This window comes from Gopherus flavomarginatus, chromosome 4, assembly GCF_025201925.1.
Source record: "Gopherus flavomarginatus isolate rGopFla2 chromosome 4, rGopFla2.mat.asm, whole genome shotgun sequence".
Classification (NCBI taxonomy): Eukaryota; Metazoa; Chordata; order Testudines; family Testudinidae; genus Gopherus; species Gopherus flavomarginatus.
Window position 1 is genome coordinate 172,561,120 of NC_066620.1, and position 17,612 is coordinate 172,578,731.

General features: G+C 46.3%; 1 protein-coding gene across 4 annotated transcripts; it reads right to left on the bottom strand.

Moving 5' to 3' along the window:
• Positions 1-4,108: 4,108 nt before the first annotated feature.
• On the bottom strand, positions 4,109-16,356 carry TMEM14A (transmembrane protein 14A). 4 transcript variants are annotated; one of them, XM_050951086.1, is made up of 5 exons: positions 16,193-16,356; positions 13,175-13,260; positions 12,025-12,126; positions 6,954-7,041; positions 4,109-4,796 (listed from the first exon to the last, which is right to left on the bottom strand). In XM_050951086.1, exons 2-5 carry the CDS (start codon positions 13,248-13,250, stop codon positions 4,757-4,759), a joined length of 306 nt encoding a protein of 101 aa, XP_050807043.1. In that variant the 5' UTR covers positions 13,251-13,260; positions 16,193-16,356; the 3' UTR covers positions 4,109-4,756. The 4 variants fall into 4 exon arrangements, with proteins under 4 accessions (XP_050807043.1, XP_050807041.1, XP_050807045.1 ...); XM_050951084.1 differs by having other exon boundaries at positions 16,183-16,355; XM_050951088.1 differs by lacking the exon at positions 16,193-16,356 and adding an exon at positions 15,972-16,152.
• Positions 16,357-17,612: the final 1,256 nt, after the last annotated feature.

A 17,612-nucleotide genomic window follows, 5' to 3' on the forward strand; every position in this document is an offset into this window, starting at 1 on the left:
TTGGATTTTGATCATACTGGTGCTCCTAGTCACCAAAGTCCTTGAAAGCTTTTCATACAGATTCTAAAAACTTTTCTGCTGCATGAAGTACTTCCCATACACAAGAAAATATGCCGAGCTCAGTAATTGGTATTTTATAAGCAGAAATGAAAAACCATTTGAATCTCTAAAGTTTTCAAAATGTGGGTTAAACTCTCATTTAAAATGTTTTGTTTACCAACATACAAAACTAAATCACATGATTGAGTACCAAAGGGAGCTGGCAGATGTTCATGCTCTCTTTTGACCATATTCCTTGACTTCCCAGCCCATCATGAGGCAATTTGAAGGGGAGATGAGTGATTGGAGGAACAGTCAGCCATGTTGCAGATCATCCTTGACGCCTCACCTTGCCAAGGTGGGCAAGGGGAGGCTGTTACTGTTTCCCAATGAGCTCAGTTCCCCATTGCTAGTCCATTTTGAAGAGATGGTGGGTGGGGGGGAGAGATGTGATGGCTGCTGACCTCTGAAGTATTAGTGTCACCTTGTGACAGCAACATCCCTTGAAGAGGGAAGAAGTCTGGTCAGTTGATCTCCAGTTCGGCGTAGGAGGGCACCTGGGCTCTAGAGGGAGGAAGGGGCAAGATGAGGGCTGTCTGAACACACAGGAGAAACAGAAGGTACAGCAGACAGTTGCCCTGGGAAAAACCTATAGAAAGCTATAAAGCCCCTCCCTGGAAGGACGAAGGAATGGGCAGGAAGCAGCAGAGGGTGATGCCTGCTGAGCCTCCTGAACCAGAAGACCATGGCCTGAGAGTGCTGGAGAGAGATGCAGTCTGAGAGCAGCCGAGGGAGGTGTCTGCTGACTCTGAGTTGGAGAGCCAAAGCCAGAGGGGGCTGAAAGCTGAGGGGAGGCATAATGAGACATGCTAGTGCAACACCTGGAAGTGAGGAGAGATGATGGAGCTTTCCTTTGTAATAAACTAAACCTGCAAGGGTTATTACTACTGAGGTTGTTTGGATTATTTCTGGGAACCCTGAGGCAGGGGCACTGGTTGTGCTGTGACCTGATACTGGAGAGCACCACAGGTGGCTGCCCTATGACACTTGCTACCAAGAGATTTCCCTGGGCCTGACAAGAATCCTTGAGCCTTGGCTAATTTCAGTAAGTTCCAGTCTGCCAGTGACCTCTTTAATGAGTACAGGGAACGTAAAGGGGTTCGTTTGATTTCTTTGGTGGTCTTTTCAAGAGGGTGGCTCTGACTGATTACTCTGCTACACTGTTTCCTCTGCATATACAGGAAGTGCTGTAATGTACCATGTAAATACAATGAAAAAACAAGAACTTTTTTTTTGGGGGGAAGGTACGGGGGCTAGCTCCTCTTGCTACTCTAAGGGCTAACTTTGTAAATGTACAAGAGACAAATCTTGCTGATTGACTATGGGCTAAATCAGGGGTCGGCAACTTTTCAGAAGTGGTGTGCTGAGTCTTCATTTATGCACTCTAATGTAAGATTTTTGTGTGCCAGTCATACATTTTAACATTTTTAGAAGGTCTCTTTTTATAAGTCTATAATATATAACTATACTATTGTTGTATGTAAAGTAAATAAGGTTTTAAAAAATTTAAACTTCATTTAAAATTAAATTAAAATGCAGAGCTCTTGGACTGGTGGCCAGGATCTAGGCAGTGTGAGTGCCACTGAAAATCAGCTTGTGTGCCACCTTCGGCACACATGCCATAGGTTGCCTACCCCTGGGCTAGATCTTCAAACCTTCCTTCTTTAACAACACCTCCCCCTCCGCAAAAAGCTGCTGCCTAACGCTAGAGGTGCCCTAAGTCCTTAGAGGACTTTGCCAGCAGAAATTTAGGGCCCTAAGTGCCCATTGCTGGCCAGGTGCAAGACTAAGGCCGGATAATACCCACAGCCTAGGGGGATTCTCAAACTACACCTTCCCTGCCTATATATTCAGAGCATCTTCCCAAAACACACCCATGAGCAACCTAACTAGGAATTTACTTCAAGATAGGAAGGGGGTTGGGTAATAAGAACCAGTGATCAAGGCATTCTCCTGAGATGTGGGTGACCTGTTTTGGAGCAGGGAGTAGAATCCAGTTCTCCAGTATCCTAGCCCCTGGGTATTATGGGCTGGATCTTGATCTCCCTGTTGAAGCTGTTCTACGCTGTCACAAAGTTTCACTGGTTCAGAGAGCAATTGACACTGTATCCTGGTGGTCAGGATGCGCTCCCCTGGGATGTGGGAGACCCAACTTCAAGTCCTTGCCCCAAAGCAGGCAGAAGTGGGATTTGAAAACAAGGCTCTTACAGACCTAGGAGCTACAATGGGGTGGAGGTTGGGGTGACTGGCATGTGTGGTGTTTTTTTGAGAAATGGCTGACCTGGCTTAGGCTCCTAATTGAAGGAGGGGATTCACCGCTCTGAGTACTGCGTGGAAACAAGCAACACCTAAAGCCTTTTCATCCAATGTTTTAACCCCAGGGATTTCAGACTTGATTACACCGCAACCCCCTTCTGACAATAAAAATTACTACATGACCCCAGCAGGGAAGACCAAAGCCTGAGCCAACCCCACCCCAGATACAGGGTCCAAAGTGGAAGACCAAGGGCTTCAGCACCAGGCATGGGGCCTGTAACTTGAGTGTTAGATGCCTTTCCCTTCACCTCCTCCCCTGGGGTTCCTGTCATGCAGACGATCGGAAGCCAGAAGTGCAGGCAATGCAATGTTTATTGGGGTTAGTTGTAAGTAAGCATATCCCTAGCTCTACAAGCGGGCAGAGTCTGTTTCACAGTGTTCCATTCCCAGCTCTGATGCTGCAAAGTATTTACCTCATATCCCCCTTCCCAGCTTTGATGCCACAGAGCCTTGTCTGTCTCTCTCTTCCTCATTCCCACCTTCTCCTCTGTAGCAGGCCCAAATATACCTGCAATGCATGCCCGTCCCACCCCTTACAATTTACAGTCATGTTCCATTTTGAAAGGGCATGAGTCAGGGTGGTGGTAGTGGTGGTGTCTTGTATCCCCTGGGAGAGGTAAGGTATGAAGCTGTGTACTGGCCAAGGCCAGGCTTTTCTTTGGCATTTAGTGTTTCTTATGTCTGCCCCCTCAATCATCCCTTGCCCTTCCTAACTGGTTGCTTGACCTTGCCTTGAGATAGGAATTGAGGCAGTCTCAAAGTGTGCGCTTGTATATTATATGCCCACCAGCCCAGTAACACTTTATCTGTTCCTATTATACTAACAAACCCATCCAGCTAGGCAGAAGCAACACACTAATATTTGTGAACACAGACACTGTGTATAAGATATGAGTATCAAAAAGTCAAATCCCAAATTCTATTTGAGGCTAACACACAAGCCTATATACTAACATTGAGCCCCACCACCCAGGGCTGAAGCCCTCGGACTCCGGCTTCAGCCCTGGGCCCCAGCAAGTCTAAGCCAGCGCTGGCGAACCCACTGAAATGGGGTTGTGACCCACAGTTTGAGAACTGCTGTTCTAAGCACATTATAATTAGAACAACTGTGTTTTTCCTTTAAAGTCTTCTCAACCAATCTTTCTGAGGAACAGGAATTCTGCCTTCCTTCCTCTTCCCAGTAACCCCTACTGCGTGTGGAGAAGAGGGAGGCACAGGGCTACTGGTGCCTCCTCAAATGTTCAAGAAGTAGCAAAGTTGCCCTATGAAGAGCTAGGACAAGGCCAGTCAGTCATCCCTTGAAGCTACAAGGAGAGCTGCAGCCCTCTCCGATCAGCCAGAAGCCAACTACAATTTGCTGCTGGAAATATCCAGATGCTGCTGGGGGAGTGTTATTGTAAAGAGGTCAAGTGAATCCCGATGTAGCTCCACTCAATCCCAAGAGTCAGCTTCATATCAACTGCAAACTGAGCACCTTTTGTTTGAAAGTGAGATTTTATGACTCAGTCTTGCAAAATGTTCAGCATTCTTCAACTTCTATTGATTTAGTAGAAGTTGAGGGCACCTTACGGAACTGGACTCTTAGTAGGAAAGGTGTACACAGCTACCAATAAAAACTCTTCCATTCACTTGACACTACAAATAATGGTCTTTGGAGTTTGTCAGTCAACATGAAAGATTAAAGAGAAACTGCTTAATATGTTCCATCTTTTATTTGATTACTGGTGACAATTTATACATTCTCTAGCTCCTGGAAGGAGATATTTACATGTTTAGAAACAAAATATATTTTAGTGCAGAAACAAAATATATTTTAGTGCAATATGGAGCACAAGCACATACCCTCATCTGTTAGTGATTTTGATAAAATGTAGCGCATTACATGATCAGTACTGACAAGACTTTAGTTTGCATGTTACATCGAGCTTCTATTGATTACCTGATATTAGACGCTTAAAGATTATGGTTTAATGCTATCTCCTTTTTAGTTTAGTGACACATCCACACGCAGCTCGAGTTTCAAAGGTGCAGAACATTTCTAACATCCACTGATTTCTTAGTGGTGCTATGCCCCCTCAGCACCTCTGGGGGGAAAAAATCCAGACAATAAATTGCTTAAATGAAAACAATGATACAAGAAAGAAACTATCAAAAACCTTCTTGTTTAATTAAAAAAGCTTTCAACATATCAAAGAACTTTGAGGAATTAAATTTCAGATGTATTTGTTAACTTTTACAGTGGGAAGAAAAAAAAAAGACAGACATACTTCAAGTACAAAGAGCTTGTCTGTTGTTGAAGGGAAATGATATTCGTACTTCAGTCCTTAGTTGCTGTTGTCTCTTACAGCAGCAGAAAAACCAATCTCAAAATCATCAAAAGGCTGCATCAAAACATAAAACAAAAGTAAAAGAAACAGTGAAGTTTGGGTATGAACAATCAAATAGCATAAAGTGCATCCATGAATTTGCTATTGGGTACAGACGAGGGAATCTGGAGCCTATAACTTAAAATCTTTAAAAACGCTTTAGAGTCTGGTACTCCATTGCATTTACCAGTTGTATGCCAGCATACCTTGGAAGATGTCAGTGAAATTACACGAATGTAACACTAGTGAGAATCAGGACTTACAGGTTCGAGAACGCATGATCTTCTAGACCTTTTGGGCCTGATTCTCCTGTCACCTATATTTGTGTGACTAGAGTTATATGAATATAATTCATGATTGGAGACACCACTCCTCTAAGTTTTGGTTCATTTGAGGGAGAGATTTTTGAAAACAAAAATACTGAATTGCTTTTCCAGTGTGTTCTAGGTTTCAAAGTTACCAGAATACTTTCGTATATATTAATGATGTCCAGACAAAGTGCTCAAGCCAGGCATAAAGTTCATGTTCTAACTGAAACAGTCTTCACACTGTTTCAATAAATATAGTAAAAGGCACGGTCCAACACAGAGTTGCTACAAGGAAGATTTAATTAAGAGTGGTGTGAAACGCTTAAGTACCTTTTAACCCTATATGGGTTAAAACAGAATATTTGGCTGTGTCTGCACTTGGAAATGGAGCTGTTGTTTACGTCAGTCAGTTGAAATGATGCTGAACATGGTTTCACCTTATCTACGCTTGCAGCTTCACTTGTTCACTTGCAACGTTTGCTGATAATGGTTGCCAGCAATGGTTCCATTTTGAAACACAGTGGTAGTCTTGACTTGCACTCTGGTTAGTCTCAGTGAATTCAGAGCAGAATTTGGTCCAGTATGTTTAGTTTTAGTGGTGAGCAGGTTTAGCCATACAAAGAGTTCTGTACTAGATGTTAATAAAGACATTGCACAAATATTAATCTAAGGGGACTGTTTTATTCATGGCCTGCATGCATGAAATGCACTTATTGTCAGAAAAGTGACACCAGAGTTCCATATTTATTCTCTCAGTGACACCACATAAAATTTCTTTTTACAAGTCAAAAAGATATTTCTAAGTATTAACCTAGGACCTGAATATCGGCCTGAATACTTTCTGCCTCTTACATCACTTGACAATACTTTAGCTCCATCAGAAGTTAAGGGTTTGTGGCAGGAATTACTGGGTGAAATTCTATGGCTTGTGTTATGCAGGAGGTCAGACTCATGATCATAATATTTATTTGGGGCCTTGAAATTTATGAATCACTGCTGAAGATTCTACCATGAGAACCGAGCTGACAGTTTGGTTGATGTGTATCTTTTTTAGCCATGCACAGACACTATAGTTCTGGAAAAGGAGGATAATTTTATTCCAACGCATGCCCCATCAATGAAAGTTCTCACAGCTAAATCTTTCAATAATGATGATGTAAAATGTAGGAAAAAATGGATCTGCACGTTCATCTTGAAGTGTGAACAGTTAGAAAAACAATTTACTTGCAAACTGAAAAATGTTTTGACAGATGGAGTCACAGAAAATAAGTTTGGAATATCTATGGAACCAAATTATGGAATAAATATGGAAAATGTTCCTTATATGTAAAAATAAAGAACAGCAGCAGAGGAATGAAACAGTTGACTCATCATATGCAGTAATACTGGCCAAAATTTTCAAACCTGGCTACCTAAATCAAGACAACTAAATAAAGGCAGCCTTATTTTCAAAGCACTTACATCTTCCATGGACTACAGTGAAATTTGCTCAGAACTACTGAAAAGCCAGGCCATTTTTATTTATGTCACCGAGAATGAATTTAAGAGCCCAAATTTAAGTATTCATGTTCCAAAAGTTTGGCACATAATTACCTCAGGTCCTTTTTAAGGCCTTCATCCATACTGATCTCTAACTGTTAGTTTCCTCTTTTCTGAGGCTCCCAATTACTATCAGATGTGCGTTTTTTGTGGACAGCTGTCTACTGGAAACGGGACTTCATGCTCATTTCATTTAGGCCATCTAATAATTACTGGATGGTAACAACTTCAATCACCATGTTCTTGGATTGGATGTCAACTGGTTACCATTTGAAACAGGCTGGAATCATTGCAGTAGGAACTGAACATAGATATACACACCTACCTTAAACCAGCTATTAGACCACCTGGAATTAGTTTCTTGGACCTCTTGAACCTCATTCCCATTACAATGGTCAGTATAAAAGCTGAAACTGTAACAGACAAATAAACACCATATTTACTGTTTTCCCCAAGGCTATGGAGCAGTGGAATTTTCAAGACCTTGGTTCCTTATCAAAGGACTACCAAACACACTTTTCAGTAGCTTCTGCTGTGAAACTTCATGTGCTAGAACTCCCCCTGCTCTAATAGCATGCTGTAACTAGCTAAATGTATAGCCTAATGGATAGAGCACCAGACTAGAACTCAGAAGATCTGTTTTCTTGTCCCAGCTCAGTCACTATATCGCTGGTTGACACTTGGCAAATCCTTGTGCCTGAGTTTCCCTATATGTAAAATGGGGATAATGATGCTTACCTCCTTTGTTGTGTACTTTGAGATCTAGAGATGAAACAACTGTGCATCGTTATTTTAACCTACAGCCCCGAAAATCTTTCAAAATACAGTACTCTGATTTTCTTAGCTGTACGTAACATTTCTAAATATAGAAACATGCAGAATCTTACTTTGCAGACACTCATAACACTGTCAAACAGTGTGAAATATTCTGCTACGTTTGCATGTAAGGAGTGATCAGGAGAGTAGTACAAGCCACTACACATTGTACCAGTTGACTGGACACTGCCTCACAAATCCCCTCATCATATACCATTATAGCGCCTTTCTCAATCTCTAATTTCAGAAACCTATAAATGCTAAGGCTAATCTCTGCAATAAAAAAAGTTAAGTCTTTTTGTTGAAAGGTTTCCTTGAAAATATAAACAGCTGCTTGTCACACATTTTCCCTAAAGAACATTGTTACTGATGTGGCCTATGCCATGGCCACAGGCTCTTTGGTTCACTGGAGCAGACCTGACACCAATTCTTGGCTGTGAGGGGTAGTGTCATCTGAGTTGCCATGAATGGCATCAGGGGTGCCAAAAGTTCCAGCCCAGCTGGTTCCTCTGAGGTTGGACAATGCCACATTGGCCTAAAAGAGATGGGATAGCTCCATAGTGTGATAGGGTATCTGATGCAGCATAATATAAGGCTACTGTGGGAATCATACAATGCTCCTACTACTCTTTCCCCATCGGTAAAATGGAAATGCCAATGATTCTTAACTGTCTGTCACAGAGGTTTTTGATACATTAGAGGAATGCTATATGAGCGGAAAGATTCACCAGAAAATACACACAGCTATTTGGGAGATGGGGGGAGATGAAGAACTATCACTTGAAATAATTTTTCAGAGTCGGAAAGAGCATGGGTCTCAGCATAGGCAGTAGGCCTCTACTTCTCCTGCAGTTGGCAGTGATGCTAAATTTCTCCTGTTTTATTATGGGGCAACCCAAAGTATCCTTTTCCAGAATCCACAAGCCAGCCCTATGCACAGCAGTGTAGTCACAGTGGACAAGAATTAGTTATGTTTGCTTGAGAAGGGAGCATAAACTTGTTCTGTAGGCTCATTAGGACAAGTTCTGACAGCTAAACACAGATCACAGAATTCCACTCCCTAAGTATACGCTTCTTAAGCAATGAAGCAAAGTGATTTCTAATCACCACTTTTCTTTTATGCTCCCATAATCTGACCTCAGGCATGTGCCTGAGCAAAAACAAGACTGCTCCACCACATGAGCTTCTCCTATAGCACTGAATATACTTACCATCATTCCAGATTAAAAAGCATGTCCATTCCATAAAGTCTCTACTGACCAGGCACCAATGCCTGGATTATTCAAGAATGCTGAGACACCTTGGGTCCAATTTTCATGGGTGCAGAGCACCCCCAGCTCCAAGTGAAGCCAATGGGAGCTGCAGGCACTCAGCACCTCTGAAAAATCAGGCTTTAGGCGTCTCAAATTGGGCACCGAAAAACAATGGCCTAAATTCCCACAGCTGCTCCAGCCACAGAAATCTGAATTCAAGAGTTCATGGAAGTCAGGACAACGTATACAATTTATTTATAAAAACAGCGAAGATGGAAACTCATGTTACCTGTCAGCTCTGTGTTCTTGTGGAATCAGGCACAGTATCCAGCCTGTCTGACTCATGAAAGACATCTCCCCCCACCCCCGCCATAGCCTCTGCTTGAACCCAAACCAATCAGAAGAAAGAGACTTACAAAAAGCAATAAAAAGGCAGTGGGAGACGCACCTAAACCCTTCTGGGCAAGGGTGACACGATTAAGGCAACTCCCCTAGCCCCATTTGCATCAAAGATGGGACAGGGAGGCATCTCTATTAGCATACAGAATAGAGAACAGAGATTCCAAAGCAAGAACTGCACTGAACTCTGCAACCACAAAAGCAGGGAAGCACGGCATGATGGGGGACCTCTAACTCCAGATGTTAATGAACCGATGCTTGCATACACCAAGCTCAGTAGTGATCAGACCAATTCCAGTAATAAATCCTTTACTGGTATCCAAAATACTGAAGTTGCCTAATTGCATTGGGAGCTCCCTCAAAGGAACATCGCCCATAGCCAGGAATGATCTATTATCTAGCCTGACCAAAACAACATTGGTATTCCCCCTTGAGCCACTGTTTTACCCATAAACAAATCTAGTGTTCTCCCTTGAACCACCTGTTTCCCTACAAACCTCACTACCCATACTCAAGTAAGGGGTCTGATGCCTGGATCAAAAATCTGATTGTGCTGGGGGCTCTGCCTGTCTCCAGCACTCCAGACCTTCAGCTACCACCACCACCTGGGAACCCAGACCAGTTAAAGCTTCACAGAGTGGTGAGAACCCAACTCTCTCTCTGCTGTCTTTTTTTCTACTCTAGGTATAGCTTTCTAACCCTGACTTGTGTGATCAGTTCTGGTTTTCTAAACCTGACTTTTGTAATCAAAATTTAAGCTAGATATAATATTGTAACTGTTTTGTTTGTTTGGCTCTCCTGTGGTTATTACTTGGCAATAAATAACTTTATGATTAAGCTGGTTGTTCCCCCTGCCCCTGTGGCATATGAGGGTGACAACTTGGAAGTGCTGTTCGACCTAGCCTGCTGAGTCTAAGGGCATATGAGGGTGTCAGCTTGGAAGTGCTGTTCGACCCAGCCTGCTGAGTCTAAGGGCATATGAGGGTGTCAGCTTGGAAGTGCTGTTCGACCTAGCCTGCTGAGTCTAAGGGCATATGAGGGTGTCAGCTTGGAAGTGCTGTTCGACCCAGCCTGCTGAGTCTAAGGGCATATGAGGGTGACAGCTTGGAAGTGCTGTTCGACCCAGCCTGCTGAGTCTAAGGGCATATGAGGGTGACAGCTTGGAAGTGCTGCTTGACCCAGCCTACCGAGTCCAGGGACATAAGGGGGCAGCTTGGGAGTGCTGTGTGTGTGTTTTCATCTGATTCTGGGGCTGGAAGAACCCAGCCCTGGGGAACCTAGGTCCTGCAGGATCACTGCATTGGGAGGGAACTTGCAGAAGGGAGAAGTAGAGCTTCATATGAAAACACAAGCAGTACACTGATATAATTACAGAACTCCCGCCCCACCCCAAAAAGTAACCCTAGTAAATGAACGTACCCCAAAGTAATGGGCAAATCTGATAACACACACCTTTTGTGTTTGTATGGTATAATTTCTTATACATGTAAAAAGTGAAAGTGATACTATTCTTGTTTCCTAGCAAAGCATTACCATTTATTATAGGATACCCTTGTTACAATCAGAGTTGGAGATGGATATAGTAGTGAGTATTGGTTTTTAGGCCTAGATCAGGTAAACACTTAGGCACATGCTTAGCTTTATCACACCTACACCGTCCCACTGAGCTCCAGATTCACTGGGACTGTTGCCATGCACAAAGTTAAAGATGCATGTAGGTTTTTGCAGGCTCAGGCCCTTACTTTGTAAGCAGTCAAAAACAATTTAAAAAAAAATCTAACAGCAGAAAAGTTTTTAAAATATATGTAAACAGAACATTTACCTGTCTGCAGCATTAGTGTAGCCTTGTTAGTTCCAGGATATAAGAGAGACAGGATAGGTGAAAAATCCCTTAATTACCCACTTCCTTTTAAGTCAGAAGTGGGCAAACTATGGACTGGGGGCCATATCCAGCCCTCCAGATGTTTTAATATGGCCCTCAAGCTCCCAGTGGGAAGTGGGGTGTGAGGCTTGCCCTGCTCTGGCACTCCAGCTGGGAGTGGGATCGGGCTCTTGCCCTACTCTGCACAGCTCTTGGAAGCAATGGCATTTCCCCCCTCCAGCTCCTATGTATGGGGCAGCCATGGGGCTCCACACGCTGCTCCTATCCCAAGCACTGCCCCCGCAGCTCCCACTGGCCAAGAACCACAGTCAATGGGAGCTGCAGGGGCGGTGCCTGGAGACAGGGCAGTGGGCAGATCCGCCCGGCTGCGCCTCCAAGTAGGAGCCGTGTGGGGGGGGGGGCATGCCGCTGTTTCTGGAAGCTGCTTGAGGTAAGCACTGCCCAGAGCCTGCACCCCAACCCCCTTCCCCAGCCCTGAACCCCCTCCTGTCCTCCGAACCCCTTGGTCCCAGCCGGAGCACCCTCCTGCCCCCACAATCCCTCATCCCCAGCTCCACCCCAGAGCCAGCACCCCTAGCTGGAGCCCTGCTGCCCCCAAACCCTCAATTTTGTGAGCATTCATGGCCTGGCATACAATTTCCATACACAGATGTGGCCCTCGGGCCAAAAAGTTTGCCGATCCCTGTTTTAAGTGGTCTCCTGCAGCATGTGTGAACAACTTGTATTTAGTTTAGACACTCTGGTTACCTTCCCCAGATCTGAAGAAGAGCTCTGTGAAGCTTAAAAGCTTGTACCTTCCACCAACAGAAGTTGGTCCAACAAAAGGTATTACCTCAAACATCTAGTCTCTGTCATATCCTATTACCTGCATTTTGCATGTATAAAGCCTCCAACTTTAAAAGACTAAATTGAAGCAGTCTAACTAGTTACATTGTCAGCAAGACTGAGGTGTCATGTGATGCAAAAAATTAAACAGAATATGCATTTTGAACAGCCTTTAATTCATGTAAAAGTCTATTTTAAACTGTACACATTTTAATACTTACAAAATGATATCTTCACATCTCTGGAGTCATGTGTTACACAATATGCTCCATAACCAGACATCAAACCAAAGAAGAGACCAGCAACCAAAGAGACTATACTTCCTGCAGCAAACCATTTAAAGGAATATAAAAATGAAAACATGAACAACTGAAAAAAACAGACTACAGAATATTATTATTAGACAATTTCCTGTATATTTTGCTGCTACAATTAAAATCTGAGATGAACTGGAGTTTTCCCACATTTTGGCTATGAACTACTCTGGAAAAGAATCATTTTTACTATGTAATGTTTCAATGAGTAGGTCTTGTATAACAGCCTGATAGGAATAAAATTCCAATGCTGGGTTTTGTGAAGTCCATACCCCAGATTTTCTACTGAGTTCTGTTTTAGGGTATGTCTACTCTAGAAACACTATGGCAGCACAGCTGCAGCTGTGCTGCTGTACTGTAGACATTTACTACAGAGACAAAAGGGGTTCTTCCATCACTATAGTACAGTGATCCTCAAACTTTTTACCTCGTGCCGCCCCTTACTCCTGTCCCTCCCGCCCTCCGGGGCAAGGAGTGGGGCTGCAGCTCCGGGAGGGGAGGGACGTGGACGGGGTAAGGGGTCAAGGCTGGGACGACACCTGGGGGTGGGAGTGGAGCCCTGGGTGCCAGGCCAGGAGCTGGGACCCCAAGCTGGCAGCAGAGCTGGGTGGCACTCCCTCCCCTCCCTGCCCATGGGGGCTGGCCCGGGCCACAGCCATGCCCCCTCCCCCCTGCGGCCCGCGCCACTTCCTGCAGCTCCCATTGGTCATGAACGGCAAACTGCGGCCACTGGGAGCTGCAGGCAGTTGTGCCTGTGGAAGGCCAATGTAAACAAACTGTCTTGCGACCTGCCAGCGGATTGCCCTGATGGGCTGCAGGTTGCCCACCACTGATTTAGACAGCAGAAGCAGTAATTCTTTCCTGACTTGGTCTGAACTACTTGTCAGGATCTGACTCATGTAGCCATTTACACTGTGCAAAGTGAATTTAAAATACCATCACTTCTGGTTTAGGAGCAATTTATCCCCACTTTGCATTGGTGTAAATGACTTCACAAGGTGTAAGACACTAGAAAACCAATCCCTTCGTTTCCAAATCCTCCCACCCCCACATTTACCTTTGCGAGTATATCCTACAACACCGCCAAGAGCCACCACTATCGCATAACCAAACCCAATCCAGTCAATTGCCATGGTCACCACTCTAAAAAAAGACAACAAATGGCAACTCTGAAGGACAAATTCTGCTTTAAAAATAGATTTCCTGTTTAGGATTATGAAGTATTATCCATGAGTACTCCAAACAATAATAAACAACAAGTTACAAGTTTCAGTATTGCTGCAATACTCAAAATGTGCATGTGCTGAAACTGGCAGGCCCGCCAACAGCAATTCCGGGCCCCATGGCAGAACAGTCAATGTGCCCCTGGTCTGCCTGACATTTGGGCAGTGCTGCACCTGCACTGGTCCTGCCAGAGGCAACTAGTGGGAGGGACACAAAGGGAGGCACTTTTTTTGTGTGTGTGTGTGTGTGTGTGTGTGTGAACACATGACACCCACACGTGACCCCTCCCACATGACCTCCAATGTGACTCCTCCCCATCCTGCCCCCAGCCTGGGGCCATCGCGCTCTCCCTGCCCCTCCTCCCCTTACCAAGTTAGCTAAACATGGAGCTCTGTCCTCCTGCTGTGCTGGCCCAGCTCCCCCAGGCTGTCTGGCTGCTCTTCTGGTAGCCAGGCTCTGGAGCCACTCCCAGATGCTGCCTAGCGCAACCCAGCAGCTGCCTGGGAGAATGCCTGGCTGCAGCAGCAGGAGGCTGGCCCCCCACAGGTTCAGCTTCTGGTGACAGTGGCCCATTGAGCTGGAGTTCCCCTGCCCTCCCTGGCGTGCTCAGAGTTGGCTCCTGTCCCCAGAAGCTGAGCCTGGGAGGGAGAGAGCTGCTGCTGTTGCCACTCCCTGCCCTGCCCAGGCTCAGCTTCTGGGTACAGGAATTGACTCTGAGCATGTCAAGGAAGTCTCCAGCTTGCTTGGCCACTGTCCCTAGAGAAGCTGAGCCCCAGGGCAGCCACTGCACTTCACCAGGCAGTGTGGCTGGAAGAAGAGAGGCTCTGGCCCTGCCCCTTCCTCTCTTCAGCTGGGGCTGGCTGCTGGGTCGACAAGTTGCCCAAGCAGGCGTCTGGGGAGGGCAGGCGGGCCTCTGAGCCTTACAGCCTGCCTGCATGATTTCAAAGGGCCCGGGGCTCCTGGCTACCACCACCACCGCTGCCACAGTGGCAGTGGCCTGGGCCCCCTGAGCCCTTTTAAATCACCCGGGACCCTGGGCAATTGTCCCCTTTGTCCCACCCTGTTGGCAGACCTGTGTGATCTTTTTACTGTAACCCTTTTCCCTTTTCACACCTGTCTATCTGTCTATGCCCCCCTCCACCTTTTTTTTTTTAACCTTACACATTGTGGCATATCTAAAATTAGGCTCCAGTCCTTCAGAGACTTATGCTCATGAGTAAGTCCTTGCAAGATTAGGGCCTTAAAAGCTAAAGGCAGTAAGCTGATTGGTGTAGGGAGCTCTCTCTCTGAGGCACAGAGAGGGGAACAAGCAATCTCTCCCTGAATAAAATGGCAACAATGATACTGACCTCCTTTGTGAAGCATGATATAAAAACATGCTTTGAGATCTGCTGATGAAAAATGCTATAACACAGCTAGGCGTTATTACTGTTCTGTTCCTTCTGCAATGTTCCTTGCACACTTTTGGGGCTATACAAATAAGTAATATAATTCACCAAATACAGAATTACAAATAACAGAGTGTTACATTAAAAATCCCATAGTAACAACATGAAAGGTATAAAAAACATGCAAAAGTTTGCTATTCCTATGTAGATAAAATCTGCCCCCTTCCCAACCGAAGAGCGAGCCTCCTCCTTTCTGCTCACTCCTTTCCCCATCCACCTTGGGTTGTGTCCTGGGAAGGGAGGTTTTCTAGATCTTAAATGTTAAAAAACAAAACACAGAGTAGGCAGGGAGAGGGTTGATCAAGCATGTTATAATTTAATCACCAACATTATGACGACATTTATTTTGAACCTCTAGGTATGTGCTAGAGACCACAAACCACAAGGTGGAGATATGGTTTGAAGAGGGTACAATCTAGGGCCCCTAGTCCTGCAACGAGTTCTGCACGGGCACACTGTTACCCCAGCAGAAAGCCCCAAAACTGCCAAGATCTGTCTGGTGGTCTGCCTGTCCAGAGCTCAGGACCCAAAGGCCCCATTACGCCAATACTAAAGTGGTGAGTAGCTTTACCTGGCGAGCAGTCCCAGTTATGATCAATAACATGGCACTAACATAACAGGTCACTTTCCTTTTATGTTGCAGCCCATCTTCCAGCTCTAATTTGGCCTAGACCAGGAAGGTCAAGAGTCAGTGTGAAGAGCACCGCAGACCCCTGCCCCGCAGCGCAACACCCAGCGGTAAGGACTGAACTAAGTGAGAGTGAGTCGGGGTTGTTCAGGTCCAATGGTGTTTGTCCTGTCAGCACTAGAGACGGGGACACAAGTGCGCACTCTAGAAGGGGGTGAACCCGAACGCAGCCCAGCTCCCAGCTGGTCAGGGCGTTCTAGTAACGACGCAGGCCAATACTGCGCGTCTCAGCCTGCTGCGTAGGCCTGGCGAGCCCCTGCTCTGCCCAGTGCGTGTGTGGCCGAGGCCGCTCTCAGGCACAGCTGGGTGAGGAGGGGGCGGGGGACGCCCCCTGTCCGTTCCCTCCCAGGGAATGTCAAAGCGCTGGCGCAGGGCAGGGGGCGCGCTTTGCAGACCCCGCAGGGCTGCAGCTGAGAACCCGGCTCTGGCCCCGCCGGGGGGGTCTGAGCAGCTGGAGATCCCGGGGGACAAGCTGGGCACCTCTCCCCGCACACCTCGCGCCTGCCTCCGCCGGGCATTAGTAGCTCCGCGTTCATTTCCTCTCCCGCGTCCTGGCTGAAGACTGCAGCTCCTCCCCGCCTTCCCCGCGCCTCTGCAGGGCGCAGAGCCACCGACACCGCCTGCCTCTCGGCCAGGCGTCCGGGCTCCTTGCTGGGCAGGGGGAAGCGCCCCCACAGCCTAGCCGAGACCAGGAGCCCTCTGTACCTTAACAGACCTCCCCGGCTCCAGCCTCCAGCTCCTTCCGCACTCTCCTCCGCGCGCCGCCTGCTGCAGCTGAGCCCTTGCCGCTGCCTCTGGAGGGCCCCGGGGCGTGCACCGGAGCGAGCCTGCTAACAGTGCGTCCAGGCCTCGCACTTGGTTCTTCTCTGTGGAGGCCCCATAGTAACACAGCGGCTCGAAAAACACAGGGGCGTGCTGCCACCTCATGGGAAACGTAGGGCATTGCTAGGCCAACAGCAGCCACGTTGCCCGGCCTTTTCTCACCTGCAGGTGGTGCTTTGACCTGCACTAAAACAGAGGCCTTAGGTGAAGAGCTCTGTGTATAACGTTTTTACACACACGCGGCCAGACTTCAGGTTGCCCCCTTGTGCCTATGCTTTCTGATACAGTCAAACTGTAAAAGCAGCAAAGAATCTTGTGGCACCTTATAGACTAACAGACGTTTTGGAGCATGAGCTTTCGTGGGTGAATACCCACTTCGTCAGATGCATGTAATGGAAATTTCTAGGGGCAGGTATATATATGCAGGCAAGCTAGAGATAATGAGGTTAGTTCAATCACAGAGGATGAGGCCTTGTTCTAGCAGTTGAGGTGTGAAAAACCAAGGGAGGAGAAACTGGTTTTATAGTTGGCAAGCCATTCACAGTCTTTGTTTAATCCTGAGCTGATGGTATCAAATTTGCAGATGAACTGAAGCTCAGCAGTTTCTCTTTGAAGTCTGGTCCTGAAGTTTTTTTGCTGCAGATGGCCACCTTAAGGTCTGCTATAGTGTGGCCAGGGAGGTTGAAGTGCTCTCCTACAGGTTTTTGTATATTGCCGTTCCTAATCTCTGATTTGTGTCCGTTTATCCTTTTCCGTAGCGACTGGCCAGTTTGGCTGATGTACATAGCAGAGGGGCATTGCTGGCATATGATGGCATATATTACATTGGTGAACGTGTAGGTGAATGAACCGGTGATGGTATGGCTGATCTGGTTAGGTCCTGTGATGGTGTCGCTGGTGTAGATATGTGGACAGAGTTGGCATCGAGGTTTGTTGCATGGATTGGTTCCTGAGCTAGAGTTACAATGTTGCTGTGTGCAGTTACTGGTGAGAATATGTTTCAGGTTGGCAGGTTGCCTGTGGACGAGGATTGGCCTGTGAAAATGTGGGATCGTTGTCCAGGATGGGTTGTAGATCCCTGATGATGCGTTGGAGGGGTTTTAGCTGGGGACTGTATGTGATGGCCAGTGGAGTCCTGTTGGTTTCTTTCTTGGGTTTGTCTTGCAGTAGGAGGCTTCTGGGTACACATCTGGCTCTGTTGATCTGTTTCCTTATTTCCTCATGCGGGTATTGTAGTTTTGAGAATGCTTGGTGGAGATTTGTAGGTGTTGGTCTCTGTCTGAGGGGTTAGAGCAGATGCGATTGTACCTCAG

Coding starts and splice junctions, on each gene's coding strand:
- TMEM14A (XM_050951086.1), bottom strand. CDS start 13,250: ATGGCAATTGACTGGATTGGGTTTGGTTATGCGATAGTGGTGGCTCTT. Junction 12,127..13,174: donor TGTAGGATATACTCGCAAAG/GTAAATGTGGGG, acceptor GGTTTGCTGCAG/GAAGTATAGTCTCTTTGGTT. Junction 7,042..12,024: donor AGATGTGAAGATATCATTTT/GTAAGTATTAAA, acceptor TGTCTGTTACAG/TTTCAGCTTTTATACTGACC.